The sequence below is a fragment of the Lissotriton helveticus genome, chromosome 11, assembly GCF_964261635.1.
Source record: "Lissotriton helveticus chromosome 11, aLisHel1.1, whole genome shotgun sequence".
NCBI lineage: Eukaryota > Metazoa > Chordata > Amphibia > Caudata > Salamandridae > Lissotriton > Lissotriton helveticus.
The window spans coordinates 1,102,769,475-1,102,789,777 of NC_136072.1; the positions used below are offsets into that span (position 1 = coordinate 1,102,769,475).

The 20,303-nt window shown below is 47.5% G+C and overlaps 1 protein-coding gene across 2 annotated transcripts in view; it reads right to left on the minus strand.

The window, feature by feature from the left end:
• The window catches only part of MED15 (mediator complex subunit 15), an 800,982-nt gene that overhangs the window by 655,316 nt on the left and 125,363 nt on the right, over positions 1-20,303 (minus strand). For both annotated transcript variants that reach the window (XM_078667783.1, XM_078667782.1), the window contains exon 3: positions 17,920-17,971. In XM_078667783.1, coding sequence (XP_078523909.1) covers positions 17,920-17,971 — 52 coding nt within the window. The remainder of the gene's footprint in view (positions 1-17,919; positions 17,972-20,303) is intronic.

Below are 20,303 nucleotides of genomic sequence, written 5' to 3' on the forward strand. Positions count from 1 at the left end.
GAGGAATACCCTCCACCAAACGAGCTGCCGCATTCTGGACCGTTTGAAGTCTGTTAAACAGACCGGCCGTAATGCCTACATACAGTGCATTGGCGTAATCGAGATGGGAGGTTATCAGGGCGTGAACCACTGTTTTTCGACAGTCAGTGGGCAGATAAGTAACGAGTCTTTTTATTGTTCTGATCTTTGCAAAACAGGATCCTGCTACAGTTTGCACCTGCGATACAGAAAAGGGGGTGGTGATGAACAGAGTGTCTGAATTAAGCAGACCACTCTTACCCAGTCCAAAGATCAGGGCTTGATCCATCACCGTTATTTATCTCACTGCCCCATCCCAGCTCAGAACCTGCCATGGGAACAGGGCAGACCAAACTACCAAGCCAATTCTTCACCAGAAAGGAGACAAGCTACCGGGGACCGGTTTCTGGCATTTCAGCCTCTTCGGCCCGGCTTGCTTGAATCCTGATGGAGCAGTGAGAAAGGGACTCATGTCTGAGTATACCCTGCCACACCTATAGTGGCCAAAAACGATACAGAAAAGGGGGTGGTGATGAACAGAGTGTCTGAATTAAGCAGACCACTCTTACCCAGTCCAAAGATCAGGGCTTGATCCATCACCGTTATTTATCTCACTGCCCCATCCCAGCTCAGAACCTGGCTATATGCAAATTAGTCTGTCCCTGGCCCAGTGCATCATGGGAACAGGGCAGACCAAACTACCTGGGCTTCGAAGGTAAGCTGGTTATCCCAGCGAACCCCGAGGTTCCGTACTGAGTCTTTTGGTACAGGGGCTTGACTCCAGTCGTCCAGTCGTCCGGCCACCACAGATTGGATGACAATGGGAATGGTGTGTTAAAAAACAGAACCTCTGTTTTCCCCGCATTAAGCTTAAGGGAATTTGAGTCCATCCATCTTGATATGTTCCTGAGGCATGTTTTCATTAGATCGAATGCCTTGGCAGTGGGCTCTTCGAAGGTAAAAAGGAGCTGGATATCATCCGCATAGGAAGTGGTTTTAACTCCAGCATGAGCAATCATTTTAGCCAACGGGGTGAAATAGACATTAAAGAGGAGCGGGCTGGGGGGGCGTGGCTAGCAGCCTACGATGGCGGCCGCAACCTAGAGAGGCTCCCGAGCCGAGGCGGCTTCCCGCGACAATCCGCGCTAATTATCCTGTAATTTACTGGCTTTGTGGGGCGGACCGGACCTGGAGTCCGTACAACAACCAGCATAGCAACTTTGTGGTCGGCGACGGCCCGAACGACCATCGAAGCACCGGACGGATGCCGGTGGGGAGCCAGGCCTAACATCAGTTTGAAAGCAGCGGAGCTGCGGCACAACAATAGCCGGCCGGAAGTGCCCTAGTGGCGGTGGCGAGTGGCAGGAAGTGCCGACCCATCGGAGGTGGTGCCCGGACAAGTAGCAGAACTCACCTCCGGGACCCGAACACACGGAAACAGTCCCGCGACACCCCTCAGCACCCTACGGACCCGCCAGCTCCGGCAAAGGGCGAGAACAGAGCAGCGGACTGCAGAGGCGGAGCCGCCATTTTACCCGCGGCGCGAGTGAAGCATCCGGACTCCCAGTGGCGGCCATCCGCATGGAGTAGCAGTCACCACCAGCCGGAGGGAGCGGTTCCTAGAGGACGCCCTTCTGGGGCTTCATCAAGCACAAGTAAGGCCATCCGCTGGGGAGGCACTGCGAGAGGCCGGAAATGCCCCGGTGACTTGTATACCGAAGGGGCCCGTGACCCAGTGCCGGTGACGTCACGCACAGCACCACTGATCCCTTCATCGGGCCCAATACAGGGGTGAGGACGCGGTAGACGGCCCGACTCGGCGGCGCTACTGGAGGGGGGGGTCGCACAGCCTAATTTAGACTCTGGAGCCATCCTACAAGTGGGATTTAAGGAACCACTCAACCACCGGCAACCTACAGCAGACAATACTCTCTCTCGCTGAACGCCTACCTACACGCCTTAGCGCTGCAGACGGCCGGACTGCGCACAGACGACCCGACCGCTGGCAAACTGTGACATCTGGCAGCGCTGATAAAACCCACGCCATGACCCACAGGGGCCCCAGGAACAGCTCTACCCAGGCCAAGCTGGACAAATTTGCGTATGACAAACAGACGCCGCCCCAGGAACAACGCAAAAACACCGGGAAAATGACGGAGGTCGAGGGGGCCAAGAAGGCCACACTTGAGGATGTCCTGGCGGCATTGGCCCAGGTGCAAGCGACGGTGGGCGCCACGGCCACTGAAGTCACCTTAATACGGGCGGACCTCCAAAAAATAAACGAGAGGGTCAAACAGGTCGAAGTTGTTACTAATTCTCTGGTCGAGGATGTGTCCGAACTTCAAACGGCAATGGAGCGCCTGCAAGCCGATAACAAACTACTCAAAGACAAGCTGGATGACCAGGAAGGCCGCTCCAGGCGCAACAATGTCCGAATTTTGGGTGTGCCGGAATCGGAAGACACGGGGGCAATGGACCTCTATGTGGAGGACATGATCAAAAACCGACTCCAGGTCAAGGGACTCTCGAACTTCTTCTCAGTTGAAAGGGCGCACCGAATCCAGGGAGGAAAACCTAAGACGGGAGGCCCGCCTCGGCCGATACTGGCTAGACTGTTCAACTTTAGAGACCGCGATCCCATACTGCAAGCTGCGAGAGTGGCACCGGCCATTCAAATTCAGAACTCGAGGATTGCGTTCTTCCCAGACTACACGGCTGAGGTGGCCAGGAAGAGGAGGACATTCCTGGAAGTGAAAAAAACGTTAAGGGAGAAGGAACTGCCCTACTCGATGATTTTCCCGGCTAGGCTGAGAGTAGTAGCGGACAGAAAAGTGTGGCTCTTTGACTCCCCAGAGGCGGCCCGAGACTGGCTGGAGGGATGGCACACTGTTGGCCGGCAGCGCAGAACTCATGGACCGGATCGTGATCGTAATGGAGGCAGTAGACATGGCTCACAAACTTCCGGCCGAGTGGAGGAAGCGGAGCGCTCTCCGTCCCGCGGCCTCGCTGAAGCAGATGGGAAGGGATGATTCCTACCCCGGGCTCTGTACTAATGACTATCGCCGACCATTGACTTCCTAGTTCAAAAGCTGTACATGGACTCTGGCGTGGTTGCACCGAAAGCTCGCAGGGTTGCCGCCTGCTCGGGTGGACGCTCTCCCCCTTACACGCAAGTACACTGTTTATGGGAAGGGAGAAGCACTCTGCTCAGTTGGGGGGGCGGGCAGTTGAAAGTCCGTTAGGCAGGGATGCAGGGAGGGGGGGGAAGGGGGATGGGTTGTTGTTTTTTTGTAGTTCGGAATTTGTATGTTAGGTCACGGAAAAATGTCGGGCTTCTATCTGAGTTCACCCCGAAGGGGAAAGGAGTGAAGAGGAACACTGCCTCAATGGGGAAATCCACCATTCCCCTAAATGTCTATACACCCATTGCCAATGCTACTTCTACCCACCGACACCCCATGGTACCCATAGTCCCGAATGGCTGACTTTCCAATGCATGGCGGGGGGACTGCGGACACCGAGAGAGAGTGTCCCACCCTGCGTCTAATGACGTGAAACGTGAGAGGACTAGGAGACAAGGTGAAGCGGGGACTAGTCCTAACCGCGATTAAGAGACACAAACCCACCATAGTGCTCCTGCAAGAAACTCACTTAACAGGGGGGGCTATTAAGGCCATGGATAGGAGGGGGTACAAAATGATGGTCCACTCGGCATTCACGTCCGGCTCCAGGGGGACCGGAATCCTGATGAAAAAAAGCACGCGGTTTATCCCCCTACAAACCAAAACTGATTATCAAGGCTGCTTTGCAGCACTACAGGGGCAGTGGGAGGGGAGACTCATTAGTCTGGTTTCGGTATACATCCCACCGGCACTACACTCGGTACAACTCCCTAAACTGGGTGATTTTATCCTATCTCTCCCAGAGGGGGAGGTCATCCTCGGAGGGGATTTTAATGCAATCATGGATACACAACTTGACAGGTTCCCGACACCAGTTTCCGGGGGAGGGGTCCCCCGTCTCCAACAATTCCTCACAGCCATGGGCCTGGTAGATATTTGGAGGCACCTTCACCCCACGGAACAGACATACACTTTCCACTCAGCAGTGCATGGAAGTCTGTCTAGGATCGACCACTTCCTAACCCTAGGGGAGGGACTCCATTACATAGATGCGGTGGCGATTCACCCCCAGGGGATTTCAGATCACTCCGCACTGACTTTCACACTTTCCTCCCAGACACCGTCCCGTAGGCGCATATACCCCATACGACCTGCCTACCTCAAACTGCCCCAGATTCGCAAGGCTCTTAAAAAGACGACGACACAATACTACACTGAGAATGTTCACTCTGTAGGCTCTGCAGAGATCCTTTGGGAGGCTTATAAAACGGTTCTACGGGGGCAAGCTATAAACGCCATCACGGGGTACAAGAGAGAACGATCCCGGGAACTAGCTGACCTGGAACTAACCTTGCAGGACTTGACTACAACTCATGAACGGCTTCCCACTCCATCCACATTACACGCACTTAACTTACAACAACAGTTATATAGTGACCACATACGCTTGCACGTCAAGAACAGCTTAACTGATACTCAGAACAGGATATATGAGGTGGGTGACAAGGCGGGGAGAATGTTGGCATGGCTCGACAAACGAGAAGGGAATTCCAGGGGAATCCAAAGATTGAAGGATGACCAGGGAGAGATACACACCAACCCAGGGCGCATTGTGGAACTGCTCGCAGACCACTTCGAACGGGTATACACTCCTGAAAGTACAGTGACGCCTGAGATGGCCAGAGCAGTGTTCGCTCCAATCGAGGTTAGTACACTGACCCCGGAAATGTCAACAAAGTTGGAAGCGGACATCACCGCTGAAGAAATACAACTGGCGATCAGCGCCTTAAATCCGGGTAAGGCAACGGGACCCAATGGAATACCAGTGGAATGGTACCAGGCGATGCCTGAGACCCTCAGTAAACATCTACTGGAAATGTATAAGGAATGCCTGGAGAGAGGTACGCTTCCACCGGATCAAAGGGCGGCAACAATAGTAGCCATCTCCAAGCCGGGCAAACCACCTGCAGAATGCTCTTCCTACCGTCCCATTTCACTGCTTAACGCAGAAGCCAAAATTCTTGCCAAACTCCTGGCAACGAGACTGCTGCCCCACTTACCGTCTCTTATACACCCGGACCAGTCCGGATTCATGCCTCATCGCAACACTGCACTAAACCTACGCAGATTGCACGGGGTGATGGCTCGGGCAGATTCGGTTACTACTCGGGCGGTCATCTTGGCACTTGATGCTAAGATGGCCTTTGATCTCGTGGAATGGGCCTACCTGTTTGAGACGCTGTCGCGCCTGGGGTTTGGCCCCCGCTTTATTGCGTGGGTGCGATTGCTTTACACTGACCCGATAGCACGGGTGGTGGCGAATGGGCATACATCACGAGAATTCCCTCTGGGCAGGGGCACACGACAGGGCTGCCCCCTGTCGCCATTGCTGTTCGCAATCTCGCTGGAACCACTTGCCACTTTAATTAGAACATCGCCCCAACTTCGGGGTATATGCTGGAGGGAGGGGTGGGAAGACCGGCTGTCTCTATATGCAGACGACATGCTGATATACTTAACCAACCCTGACAGCGGAATCCCTGCACTCCTACACCTCTGCGATACCTATGGAAAGATATCCGGATACACGCTGAATTGGAGCAAATCAGAAGTATACGTCCTGAAGGGGAGGGCCCCGGTCCTTGAAGCAGACTGTCCTTTACGGATAGCGGGTACCTCGTTTAAGTACCTGGGCATTCAGGTCACCACTGACCCAGTGGAGTTTATGGACAAAAATCTGAGGCCCCACTTGGACAGGCTCAAACGTGACGTTCAATTCTGGTTGGGACTCCCGTTGACGCTTTTGGGGCGGGCCGCGCTTTATAAAATGATGGCCCTACCAAGACTCTTATATGTTCTTGAAAATACACCCTTTCCGGTAGCCCCAAGGTTCTTCCAAAAGATTACAGCGTTGGTATCTACCCTACTATGGGGGACCCTCCCAGCGCGCATTGCCCAATCCAAATTGCATAGAGGGTGGTTTGACGGTGGTATTTCCCTACCCAATATAAAACTATACTACTGGGCGGCGCACCTTAAACCCATTAACCAATGGATCCACGCACTACAGACTGAACCTGCTTTCCGAGCAGACAGGACGCAACTGGGCACTGCCACCCTCCTGGCTCCGCTATACGACCAACGTAAAACCCGCACATTAGTGGGCCCCACTAGACTGACGGTAGCAATATGGCATACAGCGACGGCAGCCCTGGGTTGGAAGGGTAAGATCACCAAATTAACCCCGTTGTGGGACTCACGAGTCCTGGGTAACATGAGAAATAGCAAAGGCTTCTCGCACTGGGACACAATAGGAATTTCCACCGTGGGCGATCTTTGGGAGCGGGGAGGGGTGATACCCTTCAATAGACTGCAAGAAATATACGAACTCAGTGACCGGGAGCTCTACAGATACATCCAGATCCAACACGCACTGCACATGGCCCTACCCACGGACACAGAACTGCCAGAGTCTTCCCCGCTGGAAGACCGCCTCCTTACGGACTTCATGGTGGAACGAGCAACATCTTTCACATATCGCAAATTGCTTAACAATCTACCAGACCCAATGCTTTCCCTGAAGGTGAAGTGGGAGGGAGAAACAGAGGAGATGGATGAACATGAGTGGAATGAAGCATTGGCCTCACCTAAAGAAGTGGGCATCTCAGCACGGCTGAGATTAGTACAACTGAAAATACTGCACAGGGTATACTATACGAGGACAATGCTGCACCGTATCTCCCGGGCGCAGCACCCCTATTGCCTTCGGGGATGTGGGGAGGAGGGAACGTTCTTCCACACCATATGGGACTGCCCCCGGATCCAGGAATATTGGAGGCAAATAATGCGAACGATCTCGCAATCACTAGAATTATCCCTAGTGCCAGAACCGAAGAGATGCCTATTAAATGTGTGGGCACCTACAGATATTACTAGGCATGGGCAACTATGGGCCACGGTGGGATTGTGTATAGCGAAACGTGATATTGCACAAAGGTGGGGAGTGGCGGAATTACCAACCAAGTCGTCCTGGTGTCTAAACATGGATAAAGTGATGATAACCGAGAGGGCGGTGTACTCCAACCGAGCCTGCCCGGGGAAATGGAATAAAATCTGGACCAAATGGAATGTTTACAGAGGGGAAATCTGTGACCCCTTGCCAGAGGACGCCCTAACAGAGTCAGATGAGGAAGAGGAGGAGGGCTAAACTCCTGGGCGCCTTGTGAAGAAGGGGAGAATGGAGGATAGGGTGCGTCGCCACATTAACAAGCAGGGGGTTGGGCGAGGGGGATCAATAGGCCATTACTTAGAAAGGCTGTAAAGTCGAACACGAGCATTGTCGTCGGGGGCGGTGGGAGGGCATGAGAGGGAAGTGAGTTAGAGAAACGAAGATGCAGAGGCCACAATGAATCCGTACTACCACTTATATGACCACATTACTATTCCTGACTGTTCTTTTAAGTTTTTGGTTGTTTACGGGGGGGGGGGGGGGGGGAAACATGTAAAATCAAAAACCAATACTCACTGGGATATTTTCGCTTGTAATACACCCTTTCCTTTTCACAGCGGACATAATGAAGGCATATTTATGGATGTTACATTACATGTGTACGGTTATCATGTGTCACAAACTTCTATAGCGGCCAGCCCACTGGGATGTAGGCATTTCGCTGTGTAAACTGAAGGTATAATAAAGGTTTTTGTAAAAAAAAAAAAAAAAAAAAAAAAAAAAGAGGAGCGGGCTCAGGGAGGAGCCCTGAGGAACTCCCCACTTGAGTGGTCTGGCAAGGGATGTATAAGGGGGAGTATAAACCTGCTGAGTGCGTTCTGATAAAAAAGAAGCAATCCACTTCAGCACAGTACCCCCTATTCCCAGAGTAGCCAGTCTTTTCAGCAGGATCTTATGAGAGACGGTGTCGAATGCTGCTGAAAGATCAAGCAGCACCAACACCGCCCTCGATCCCTGATCCAGTGTCCAACTCACAGAGTTGGCCATTTCGATCAGTGCCGACTCCGTGCTGTGACCAGACCGGAAACCGTGCTGAGTCTCATGCAGGAGTCCATTGGCCTCTATATAATTGGCAAGTTGGGAATGGGCCAGTTTTTCCAGGACCTTAGCCGGAGCAGGCAGAAGGGAAATCGGTCTGTAATTACTTGGATTGTCCGGGTCTGCATTAAGTTTCTTTAGAATAGGTATCAGGGAGGCATGTTTCCATTTATCAGGAAACTTTCCAGTTTTCAAGGAATCATTCCAGATGGAATTAAGGAAGGGATCAAGAAGTTTTGCTAATGCCTTATATTGCTTAGCCGCCCAAGGGTCATTAGGTGATCCGGATTTCCATTTCTGTAATTCAGCAAGAGTGACTTCTTCTGATGCGTCTTCAAACTCTAAAAGGACGGGAGATAACAAGGTCTGAGTATCTACTTCCTCCCTCTGTTTGAGACTGCTAGTAGTGGGGAAGGAGGCATGTATAGTTTCTATTTTTTCCTCAAAATAATCAGAGTTTATTACAGAAAGACTGGGTGGCTGGCAGACTCCTATTCATTGCTTGATCATTAATGGCGATATTTGGCAATGACCAGTAGACAATGTGGACTGGGACTGTGTGTTTGACAGGGTTTACTTACAGGAATGTTTTCCTACTGTTTCCTTTTTGCCTTATTTGTCGAATTCTTTGCCAAGTCAGATGTATCTGTTGTCTTATCACTTACCCCAAGCAGTCTGTGAATGATGCCTCTCATTATGTACCTATTACTCGACAACTAATGATTACAATCTACTCACATGGAATTTGAGGGATATAGACAGATATAGGAAAAGACACATGATTCACTTTTATCTTCGCAGGAGTCACATTCAGTTCACTTGCTTACAGGAGATGCATTTAACGGCAGGGGATGTCCAGAAGGTAAGTAAACCTTGGTCAGGCCTTGTGGTGGGTATCACTTACGCCGATTATGCCAAGGGGGTTCTTAGTTGGTGGCACCGGGAGTATCGTTTGTGTCAGAACATACTGTAATTGACACTGAAGGCAGGTATGTCATTGTGGTGGGAATGTTTTTTTTTTTATATATATATTTTTTATTTTAACAGTAAGACAAGAGTAGGCAGTACAAATATCGGGTGTCAAACAAAATGCAGAGCAGGGACAGGCGGAGGGATACACATACAAAGAACCATCGTGAGAAACATACGGTAAATCGCTAGTACGCATATCAGGGAAAGAAGAATAAACAATCTAGTAGACGATCCAAAAACAATTCCACCCGCCAGGCCCCGCCATCAATAACACAGGATAATTGACGACAGTGTAGACACCCGGACAATAAAGGATCATTGGAGAATAAACAGCCCATCTCTTGTGGAAAGGAAAAAGGAAAGAAAAAAGGGGACATAGAACAAAACAAAGGCAAAATAAAAAAAACCTCCCCTAACCCCCCACCCTGCACCCCTGCAATGGCTACGGCCTAACCCCACTAGCAGCGTGCCTGTCGCCCGAGAACTACCCTAAAAGAAGGGAAAAAGAGAGAAAGTGGAGGAGGAGAAAGCAAACACTCCCGGTCTCCCGTGCCGTGCCCCCCGCCAGTAGCGACCACCCCAAAACGTAGTAAAACTAGTATGCAGCAAAATATAAAAACCAGTCGGGGGAGTATAATCAATTACCACCCAACTCCCGTAACATTGTAGGCACAACCCCGGCATTGCAGAAAGTCATTGAAACAAACCCCAGCGATCAAATTCAGCCCTGGTCAGTACGGTCTTTCAGAAGAGTCTTTTTCACTCGAGCCGCCATCTTGAAGGAAAAGGCAAAGCGTTCATAAAAGTTCACGTCAGAGCAACAGGATCGAAAACAGGATAAAAGTTCACAATGTCCACCAATCGAACCAGGAAAGATGTCCGAGAACAGCAAGTATCTCCAACAGTCACAAAGGAACTTGTTACCATAAAGAAAGCAGACTATAGCTGCAATAGGCGGCAGCAGAATCGAACAGGAGAAGATGGCGATATTCACGGGCTGGCTTGATGTTAATTGGGAATCGCCGAGGCTCATTAAATCCGGGATCAACACGGGGACCTCGATCTCAGACGTGCAGTGCACCGCCGGTACCACAGCTAGCTGGAAACTCAAAAAGGAATCGTCCTCCGGTCCCAGGATACCGTCCACTTTCACGATCAGTGTCCGGAACACAGCGATGGTATGCGAATGGAGCGCCCCGATGGTGGCCATGACGGCCTGCAGCGATGGCGTGCCTTCCGTCCGCACCATCCCCTCTCAATAGGCGACAGAGCAGGACTTGAACCCCGGAGGCCGGCCACTCCGGGGTAAGAGGCTATGCAAATCCGATGTCAAACAGTGGGCGCCCCTCGTCTAGCAGAACACACCTTTGCCGTCAGCGAGGGCCCGGCCCGTCGACCCCAGAGGTTAGCAAGGTCTCCGGGCTCCAGACCCCGACCACGGCAGCCGGTGCGGCACGTTGGTGTGTCCTCGGTGTAGACCACTCACAGGATCGTACTAAAAATCAACAATTGCACGGCACACTTCGGGAGACCGGGCTCAGTCCAGGTCTCACGGCCGATGTTGATCACTTCCGACCCGGATAGGCTAGAAATCGAGGCCCCGGCTTCCGCACGTTGTTAGGCCGAGAGTAGAAACACGGCGTATCATCGTCAACTGATGAGGTAGAAGACTCGGGATTGTACCATCAGAAGCAGAAAAACTTCATGAACATGGAAATCTGGCGTGAGTTCAGTATTAGAAGCAGGATATTCGAGCTGCTGGCGGAGGTCGGCGGAGCCGGGAGCTTACGTGGCCATCTTGATTCCTAGCGTAGCTCCTCCCTGTGGTGGGAATGTTGGACAGGGAACCTCTTACTTTGGTGGCCCTTTACAAGCCTAATGTGGGTCAGTCTCCCTTCTTAACGTCCTTGTTACCGGCCCTTGTTCATTCACCACAATCGCCTGCATTCTTGTACAGAGATTTTAACTGTGTTCCAGATTTAGACCTTGACAGGTCCACTCAGCTTGTGGGGGCTCAATCTCACACTACCTCTAAGCACCTAAAGCAATGGTCACAGAACAGACAGGAGTTGGATATGTGACGCACGCTGAACCCACGTAAACTGGAGTATTCCCTGTAATCTGCACTACAAGCTCTCCACACCAGGATAGATTTAATTTTTGTCTCAGGGACACTAGTGACTAAATGCAGACAGGCAGAATATTTGGGGTGGATATTATCAGATCACTGTCCACTGTTGGTATCTTTCAAGTGGGGGAGACCTCGGCTGACCATTCCCACCTGGTGCTTACAATCAGAGGCACTGGTAGACACTTAATTTAGGACTACCCCTGTTGATGGGGGTTGTTGATAGATATTTTATGGAGAACAACGGTTCTGCTTCAGATGAAGAGGTGGTGTGGGATACCTTCAAGGTGATGATTAGGGGGGTATGCATGTTGACACAGTTCGGACTAGGCTGGGACCTACAGGAAGAACTGCTGGCATTATAAGCCCGACTGAGGGGGCGGAAAGCTATTGGATGAATGATCCAACCACCTACCCGGTACTAGCCGACCTTAGGACTGATTATAGAGCCTTATCTAGATGGCAGGCTATTTTTGATTTTAACGACTACACAAAGCGACAGCATGAACTGGGTCAAAGTCAGCAGCCAATTGGCCTGGTTGTTGAAATTGGAACGTCCGTATACCACAGTTGGTGCTATTCACACTCGCGCTGGTCACACAGTTAACCCCCAACTAGACATCAATAAAACGTTTAAAATTTATTAGAGAAACCTATATCAGGCCCAACCGCATGTGACTCCTGACTCAATTCTGGCCTATTTACAATCTATAGAAACCCCACTTCTCGCTACCTTATTGGTACAAGCTAGCTCTCAAAAAGATCACCTTGGCCATCAAACACATCGTGAGGGGCAAAACACCTGGCACCGATGGGCTCCCTATTGAATTTTACGTCACGTACCGGCCACCCTTGGCACCATGTTTATTAGCGTTGCATGAATGAGCCAAGAGGCAGGGTAGTCTACCGGAAAGCATGTGAGTGGCCCTCGCCTGATTACTGTGCTCCCAAAGCCCAGGAGAGGCACTCTGGAAGTAACATCTTATTGTCCATTGTCTCTTCTTAACCTAGATTATAAGGTACTGGGGAAGGTTTTAGTGAACCAACTGAACCCAATGGTGCATACGGTGATTCATATTGACCAAAACAGATTCACTCAGGCCCACAATACGTTCATTAATATTAGTTGGTTATTCAATGTAATGGATTGGGCGCACAGGACATCCACGCAGGTGTGGGTGGCTTCTTTAGACAGAGAAAGCATTAGACACCCTGGGTTGGGCCTACCTACAGGGTGTCCTGCAGAGAATGGGTTTTGGCTAGGATTTCTGTACGAGGTTACAGATACTTTATACTGCTCCCATGGCCAGGGTACACCCTGATGATATTGTGTCAGACAGTTTTCCATTTGGGCGCAGAACCAGGCAGGGATGTCCCCTCTCCCCATTACTGTTTGCCCAGGCTATGGAACCATTAGCCTGTATGCTCTGGGAACAAGCAATTGAGTAGGGACATCCGATAGCAGAATTATCCCAGATAGTTTCCATGTACGCTGAAAATACAAGGATTTATTTGAAGGCCGATCCATTGCTTTTGCCAGCAATTATGTTGGCTTTGGATTATTTTGGCCTAGTATCCAGAATGAAATCAACTGGGGGTGGGAGGGGTGAATCCTGACTTTTTCCCTTATTGAAAGTACCCTCTGATCTGCAGGAAATGGAGATACGCTCCCCTCTACAGTGGGCCTCTCCCCGCCTCCGACACATTTAAGTACTCAGAAATACATGTTTACCACACGGAGAAAGACTTGGTGGATGGTAACCTAGGCAAGGCACTCACGTCCATCCGTCAGTCGCATTCCTTCTGGTCACAGCTGCCACTTTAACCAATGGGCTGGATATCCATTGCCAATATTTTAATACTCCTGCGTCTTCTTTATTTTTTCACTGCACTTCTGGTAATATAATGTCCTTTATTCAGGAGCTCTGATGTTTTCTTGTCTCCCTTATCTAGGGCCCTAAGAGATAGTCAAGATCGAATCGATGAGCCCGACATTGGAGATGGGCGGCCTGGGTGTTCCCGATTAAGAGTTATACTAAAGCACGGCCACCAAGGTTGTTCCACGCTGCGTCATGAACTGAAAGCGAAACACTGGGCCTTGACTTGCCGTTCCATACTTGGACGGTTATTGACGTGCTCCTCCCAACGGAAGACCCCCAACGTTTTAACACACGTAGCTGCATGGTGCTTGAGGAACTACATTCATAATGGCCAGAGGAATGTTCTGTTTCCCCCTATGGAAACCACTACTTTGCAGATCTTTCCGGGCCCTCTACTCTGTAGATTGGACGGCAGCTGGTTACACGCCACTCGGGCGGAGCGGCAGAAAGGACTATGCGCAAGTTCGAAGACTTAATGGAGAATAGTGGCCTTCCTCCGGGACAGTTTTTGGTAGGTTTGTCTCTTCTGGATGTGGCTGGCAGGATGTGGAATACCGACAGAGACCCGACTCAAACAGATGCTCCACTGGAGCTGATGCAGACTACCACATCGTCGCACTTACGCGTTCTCTCTCCTATATGAAAACCTGAACAATGGTCTAGATGGTCCGTGCTCCCTTATCCTCAGGGAATGGTGGGCTGCTTGGTTCCCCACTGAGTTAATGGACAATATTTGGCAGAGATGTCTTGGTTCTCTTAGACCGATATCGCAGAACGTTCGATTCAGATACATGCAGTTAAATTATTTGAACCACACATACCTTTCTCTAGACAGACTTGCCAAGATGTACCTAGGGCGTTAATACACCCTGTCCTAGAAGCAATCTTGATTAGGGCTCCCGGTTTCATGGTATTTATTTTTTTAACATTTCTGTCTGTACTTATCCATATTGATTTTTTGGTCAATTTATCTATATTTATCCACATTTATTTTTGTTGCAAGCAAAAAAAGACGCTGCAGCTAGTATTTTTTCACATTTAGTAAAATAGGCAGTGCACACTTGGTTGTCATAGGTTCAGATAGATTTATGTAAATGGGTATTAGTTACTGCTTTTAACAAAGATCCTTTTGTTACTTGCAGTTCATACATTGTAATCCTTCTAATATAGCACAGGGAGCTATGAAGGACATGTGGCTCCTACACCTTTTAACCATCACTGTCATATGAAACACATCCTACACACTGATTTACACACGATTCACTGTCTATGTATAAATTGTGTATGTGTAATGTAAAGTCCTCCGACACACTGCATTGGGATGAATAGCTCTGTAGCCCTATAAAAGAAATAAAACAAAGTAGTGGTATTAAAGCTCTATAGTAGTGGTATTTTATCATGTATACACAGGGACTGAAGAAAGTCCAAAGCATTCCTCTCTTAAGTACCTGTGAAGCGATAAGCTGTGTGCATTTGTTTTCCCTCCATTGCTTTTAGGTGTGTCTTCCCCCCCTCCTCTCCGCCACCATAGCTCCCAGCCAGGATACTCCAGCAAAGGACAGCCTGATGGCCACTTACCGCCTTTGTTATGGCAAAATCTACTGCAGTACCACTTCCCCGCCCACCGAAAACAATTCAGTTCGTAGAAAAGCAAGAAAACGTAAGAAGCGCTTCATTGGCAAACTCTGCACAGTGGTGCTAATGTGTTTGGGTGTGAATAAAACCAATCCGGCCACTTTACAACCACTCTGTCTTGCTTTATTTATTTTTTACATGTTTTGAACTTTTTTTTCTTTTTTTTTTCCTACGACACGAAGCTTCACCCTGGAACAGTATAATATCAGAAAAAGACGACTTTTCCAGTAAAAGTGTTTTTCTTTTATGGATCCTTTTCATAGGGGAAACCTAACAAAAAGATAGCATCTGAAGCAGCTGAAACCTGGCTGACCTATCCACAGAGGCAAACACCTGACGGGATTGTAGCTATAAAAAAATCTCTGTTAAACATTTACTGGCATTATTCCGTTTCTATTTATAAATACAGACAAAGGAAAAATATTTTTCTGTCTATTTATATGCAAAAATCTGTTTAAACTGAAAACCTTAATCATGATACAGCGGACTTTCTTCATATGGTCTGGATGTGCCCAGTGATCTCGGATTATTAGCAAGCAGTGACTGTTCAACTGTTACAAACTCTATCCAGCTGTGTGACCCCACTCGCTGTCGCCTTCATACAAGGGTGATAACCAAAAAGACTAAACTATTACTGTGCTTCCAGACCTGGAGCTGATCTTGGCAAAGCAACGCATTGCCATGTCCTGGAAAGAGACAACCATCCCAGTCATTTTTACGTGCAGACTGATGTGGTACCATGGCTTCAGCAGAACCTTCTATTCGAGCCGATACCCGGGATAGGGATGGGAAGTGCAACCTTATAGAACAATGGGGTAAATAATATTGCTAAACTGAATATATTGTTGTTCCCTAGTGATTGAGATCCTGGGATTTGTGGTAGAGCCTTTGCGATTGTTCAATCTCGTTTAATGCAGTTATGGCACATTAAGTGTACATGGCTAGGGAAGGGTGGGGGAAGCGGACGGATGAGGATGGCTTTTATGGAATTGGTTGTTTTTGACTGATTCAATGTGAAGTTTGATCTCTTTGTATTTTTCCTTAGACAGTTGTGACAATGCTATTACTGTGATATAATGTATGCACATTTTCGTCAGTGCGTTATTAGATATAGGTGTACTATTGGGCACCGAAATGTGACTTGCTTACTACGGCTGCTATCGCACCGACTCATTATTCGCTGACCTTTGATCTGTATAAAATCAAATAAAGGACTTAAAAAGAATAATTAGTACAGTACAGCAATGTGTCAGTGCATCTTTTTTATTCTTTAAACTGCATTATTGAACACTAAGGCACTTTCAAACATCAATTCAGAATACAGCGCACACTGTGTCAGAGCGTTTTAGGTCGAATCTGAGCAGATTCCCATGGATCCAAACCAACCACGTGCCAACTCCTATGCTTAATCTATGGTGCACATTCTGTAACTTAATTCGGTTTTCTGACAAGAAGCCCACAAGCGAAAATCACCCAATCTGGGAGTAGAGACAGTAAAACTTTGGCTGTGAAATCATTGAACTTCTGTAAGGTCATACCTGACCTCTGCACCCATTTCCTGGTTTAGGTGACTATTCAGTCCAGCCCATAATCCTCTGCCCGCACAGTCTGTTGTAGTCAGAATCCTACATTCTCTAAGCCCAGCACTGAGTCCTAACTTTTTGGACATTCTATTAATCTGCCATAATATTTTCATAATGAAATTCTGGTACTTTTAATGCACATCTGCTGTCATTTAAAATGTGTAGCGTTACACTATTTTACCTGCAATAAAATCTACTACTATGTTTCAGAAAGTATATCCATTTGCCCCTGTAGAAGACGGTTAAACTAGTAAGAACGTAAAGAGGGACACAAAGCCTCTGTAACTCCAGCCTAAAATTCAAACATTTCAGATTTTAAAATTCACAACAGACACAAAGCAGACAGGCCCTGGCTTGCCTCTCAGGGAATGGTAGAGACCTTCTTACCATCCTAAATAATGCATCAGACTTAACTCAAAGAAAAGACTAATTCGCCGGACAAGAGAGCCTACTCATCATTATCCCATCCAAACTCAGACACACTCCTTTGCACAGAAATAGTGCTAAACAATAAATAAATTACTAGCTTGACAATATTACTGGAATCCCTGCTTGGATTAATGTTGAATGCTGTTACATTTTCAATCATTAATGTCTTATCAGGCCACAAAAGGCAGAAGTTCAGGACCACTACCTGCAGGAGTGCTCACATTACCTGCTCATGGTAGCCTACCAAAGTTAGCCCTATTAACCCTTTTGAGTTTGGTCGTAAGCTGGACAACAGATATTGGATAATTAGCCCATCTATATCTTAAAAAACAGCCCGCTTTCCAGAAAGATGGTGAATAGTACACTAAAGGCCCATCAACAACTGCTACCCGTGCACTTCCAATAAACTGCTCAAATTAGACTGCACCGCCATCGTAGCTCTATCATTGCCTGCTCCAAAGAAGGCATTTAGGATTGAAACATTTTTATTTGCATGCATCACATAGCTACCAAAGACATTAAAACAAAAATTGGTTTAAAAGGCTATGTGTTCTCAAGTTCTACATATTGAGAACAGACACATGAAATTACAGTACCTACCACAGAACTTATGCCTTGTTGGCTCATACGTTAGCCAATGAGTGCTAACGTTCCATTAACAGTAAATTCTGACTAACTGGAAATGATGACATGCCCCAGTGTCCTAAACAATACAGCATCAAATTACTTTCAGGAGAGGTAGAATCACTGGACCTTAGGTGCTGAAAGGAAAACTATATCCTAATGGCAAGATAAACAATGACATATTGACAAAATGTGGCAACAAATAACTTGGTAGAAGGAAGACCAACTTCTCAGTGACTAGCCTATTTGACATTTATTTTTCGGCTGATAGCAATTCACGTATAAACTACCCGAATTAAGTTCAGAATAAAGAATGGTAATCAAAAAAAAGAAAATCTGCTCATAGCTGACATTACAAAATACCAAATTTCTTGGTTTGAATAACAAACAGTAAATGATTTAGAAATGAGCACCTTTCAATGAAAAGCAAAACATTAAGAACCAACATATTCTCAATCTAAACAATACTAGATATACTTACGTATATCACGGAAGTGGATGATCAACCTGGCCACAAGAGAAAGGTACTCCTCCTGAAAAAATAAAAAGAAGCAATTGAGGCAACGCTATGAGTATTCAACAAGGAAGCACGAATTTTTTTCCAGCCAGGCAATCTTCGGCAGATTCACTTTCCTACTGTCAGTACAGGTTGTCAAGATAGTATATGTTCGCTTCAATTTAAAAAAATCTGACAACCCTTTTTCTATAGATGTATATGATGTTGAGAAATCTACAAAGAAACAACAATTGTATTTTCATTTTGGTGCTGTTCAGACCGCACTAAAAGGGCGAGGGCGAGGGGCTAAAAAACTACACTAAATAGGTAAGCCACACAGCAGCAAAGAAGATATGAGCTTTCATCTGATCACAAGTGAAAATGTTGATCGGTCCTTACATCGCAGGTAAGTACATCAGGAGTAATTAAAGCACAGTCACTACATCGGGAATAACTTTACATTGCAACTTCAAGTATACATAGATATATATACACACACGTTTTTAATACATACATTTCTGTATGTATAAAAGGTCTGAACAATTTCAAATAGGATTATTCAAAAACTAATTTGTCCTTTATTTCAATTGAATAATATAACTTCCATCAAAGTATACAAATTAAGAGAAAGTCTTGAGTGTGAGAAAGACAGAGCAACAGTGAGTGAATGAGGAATTGTGAGGGAAACTAACGTTACATTTTATAATAAAACCTAGAAATTCACTGGAAAAAACAAAGGTTAATGGGAAGTTATAGTTAGATTTGACTTAAAACATTTCATTTGAAACGTACAAAACCTCTAAAATTCAACAGTTATGGTTATCTCAAGTAACTAACTTGTGCCCTTACCATCTACATTATCATCACTAATGATGCATTTCTGATTAGGGATTTTATAAATGTAGTCAATGAATATGCCATTTTATAGATTTGTTTATTTATATAGCACCTGAATCGACCCCCGAAGGGGTATCTCTGCGCTAACATGGCTGCAGGAAAAGCTGATGAGGGAATCAGAATAGGATGTTCTTAAGGAGCTTCCTAAATTAGAAATGATCAGGACAATGTCTCAGGTGAGTAGGGAGCTGATTCCAGTAGAGAGGGCCCAGGTAGGAAAATACCTTTCCACCCAGCCTAGCTTTCCTGACTCGTGGGACCACAAGAAGAGATTTGGTTCCTGAACGGAGGGTCATGGAAGGGGCGTAGATCGTGAATTTCTCAGCAAGATAAGGACCAATGTTGCATAAGGCTTTGAGGACAGTGCAGCTGACTTTAAACTTTACCCGCTTACGCACTGGGAGCCAATGGAGCTGATCGAGGAGAGGGAGGGAAGCGGTCGGGAGGGGTGGGGGTGTTCGGCATTCAGGACCAGGCGCGCCGCGGTGTTTTGAACCACCTGCATTCTACATAACGAGGACTCAAAGGCTGAGACCAGGAGGGCATTGCAATAGTCCAGACGACTGAGTATAAGGGCCTGAATCAGGGTTTTCGAGTGGAATCAGGAGGCAGAGGAAAAACTTGGCGTAAAAGACCAAGCATATGAAAGCAGGAGCCAGCTGTCTGAGCAACATGCTCCTTCAAAGTAAGGGCCTGGTCCAAGCAGATGCCCAGGTTCTTAACCTGAGACTTGGGGGCAGGGGAAGCACCAATGTCCACCAGCCACCATTCGGGAGTCCACAGCAAGGGGGTCTCACCGAAAAGCATAATCTCAGTCTTCCCGACGTTAAATTGGAGAAAATTACATCTATTCCAATTAGAAATAGCCCTCATACCAGAGGAGAAAGCCGACTGAACTGATGGGGTGAATTTTCTGAAAGGAAATAGGAGGTTCGTATCTTCGGCGTATGAAATGGGAATGAAACCACAAGTCCTGAGGAGATTGGCCAAGGGAGCAACATAGATATTAAACAGAGTAGGGCTCAGACCGGAGCCCTGAGGTACCCCCCTTGGTCAGTTCCATGGTCGCGAACGGTACGGGCCGAGATTAATGGTCTGATGGTCCATGAGCACTTTAATATGCGATGGTTAAAGCAGTGCACGGAGAGGGCGCACATTAGTGTTTTTTAGGGCACACATGATCCGTTTTAAGTGATATTTTCACTTAATTATATCTTCACTTTAATCTGTGGGGTTTTTTGGGGAATTTTTAGGTATTTAAAAAAAATGTCCATCGCCACGCGCAATGGAGGATGGGGGGGGTGAGGAGAGTTGGATGAAGGACCTGGACTTTCATTGTCCGTTCTACTACCCCTGCCCCCTCCTACTTGCCCGCCACAGATAATTATATCTTCACTTTAATCTGTGGGGTTTTTTGGGGAATTTTTAGGTATTTAAAAAAAATGTCCATCGCCACGCGCAATGGAGGATGG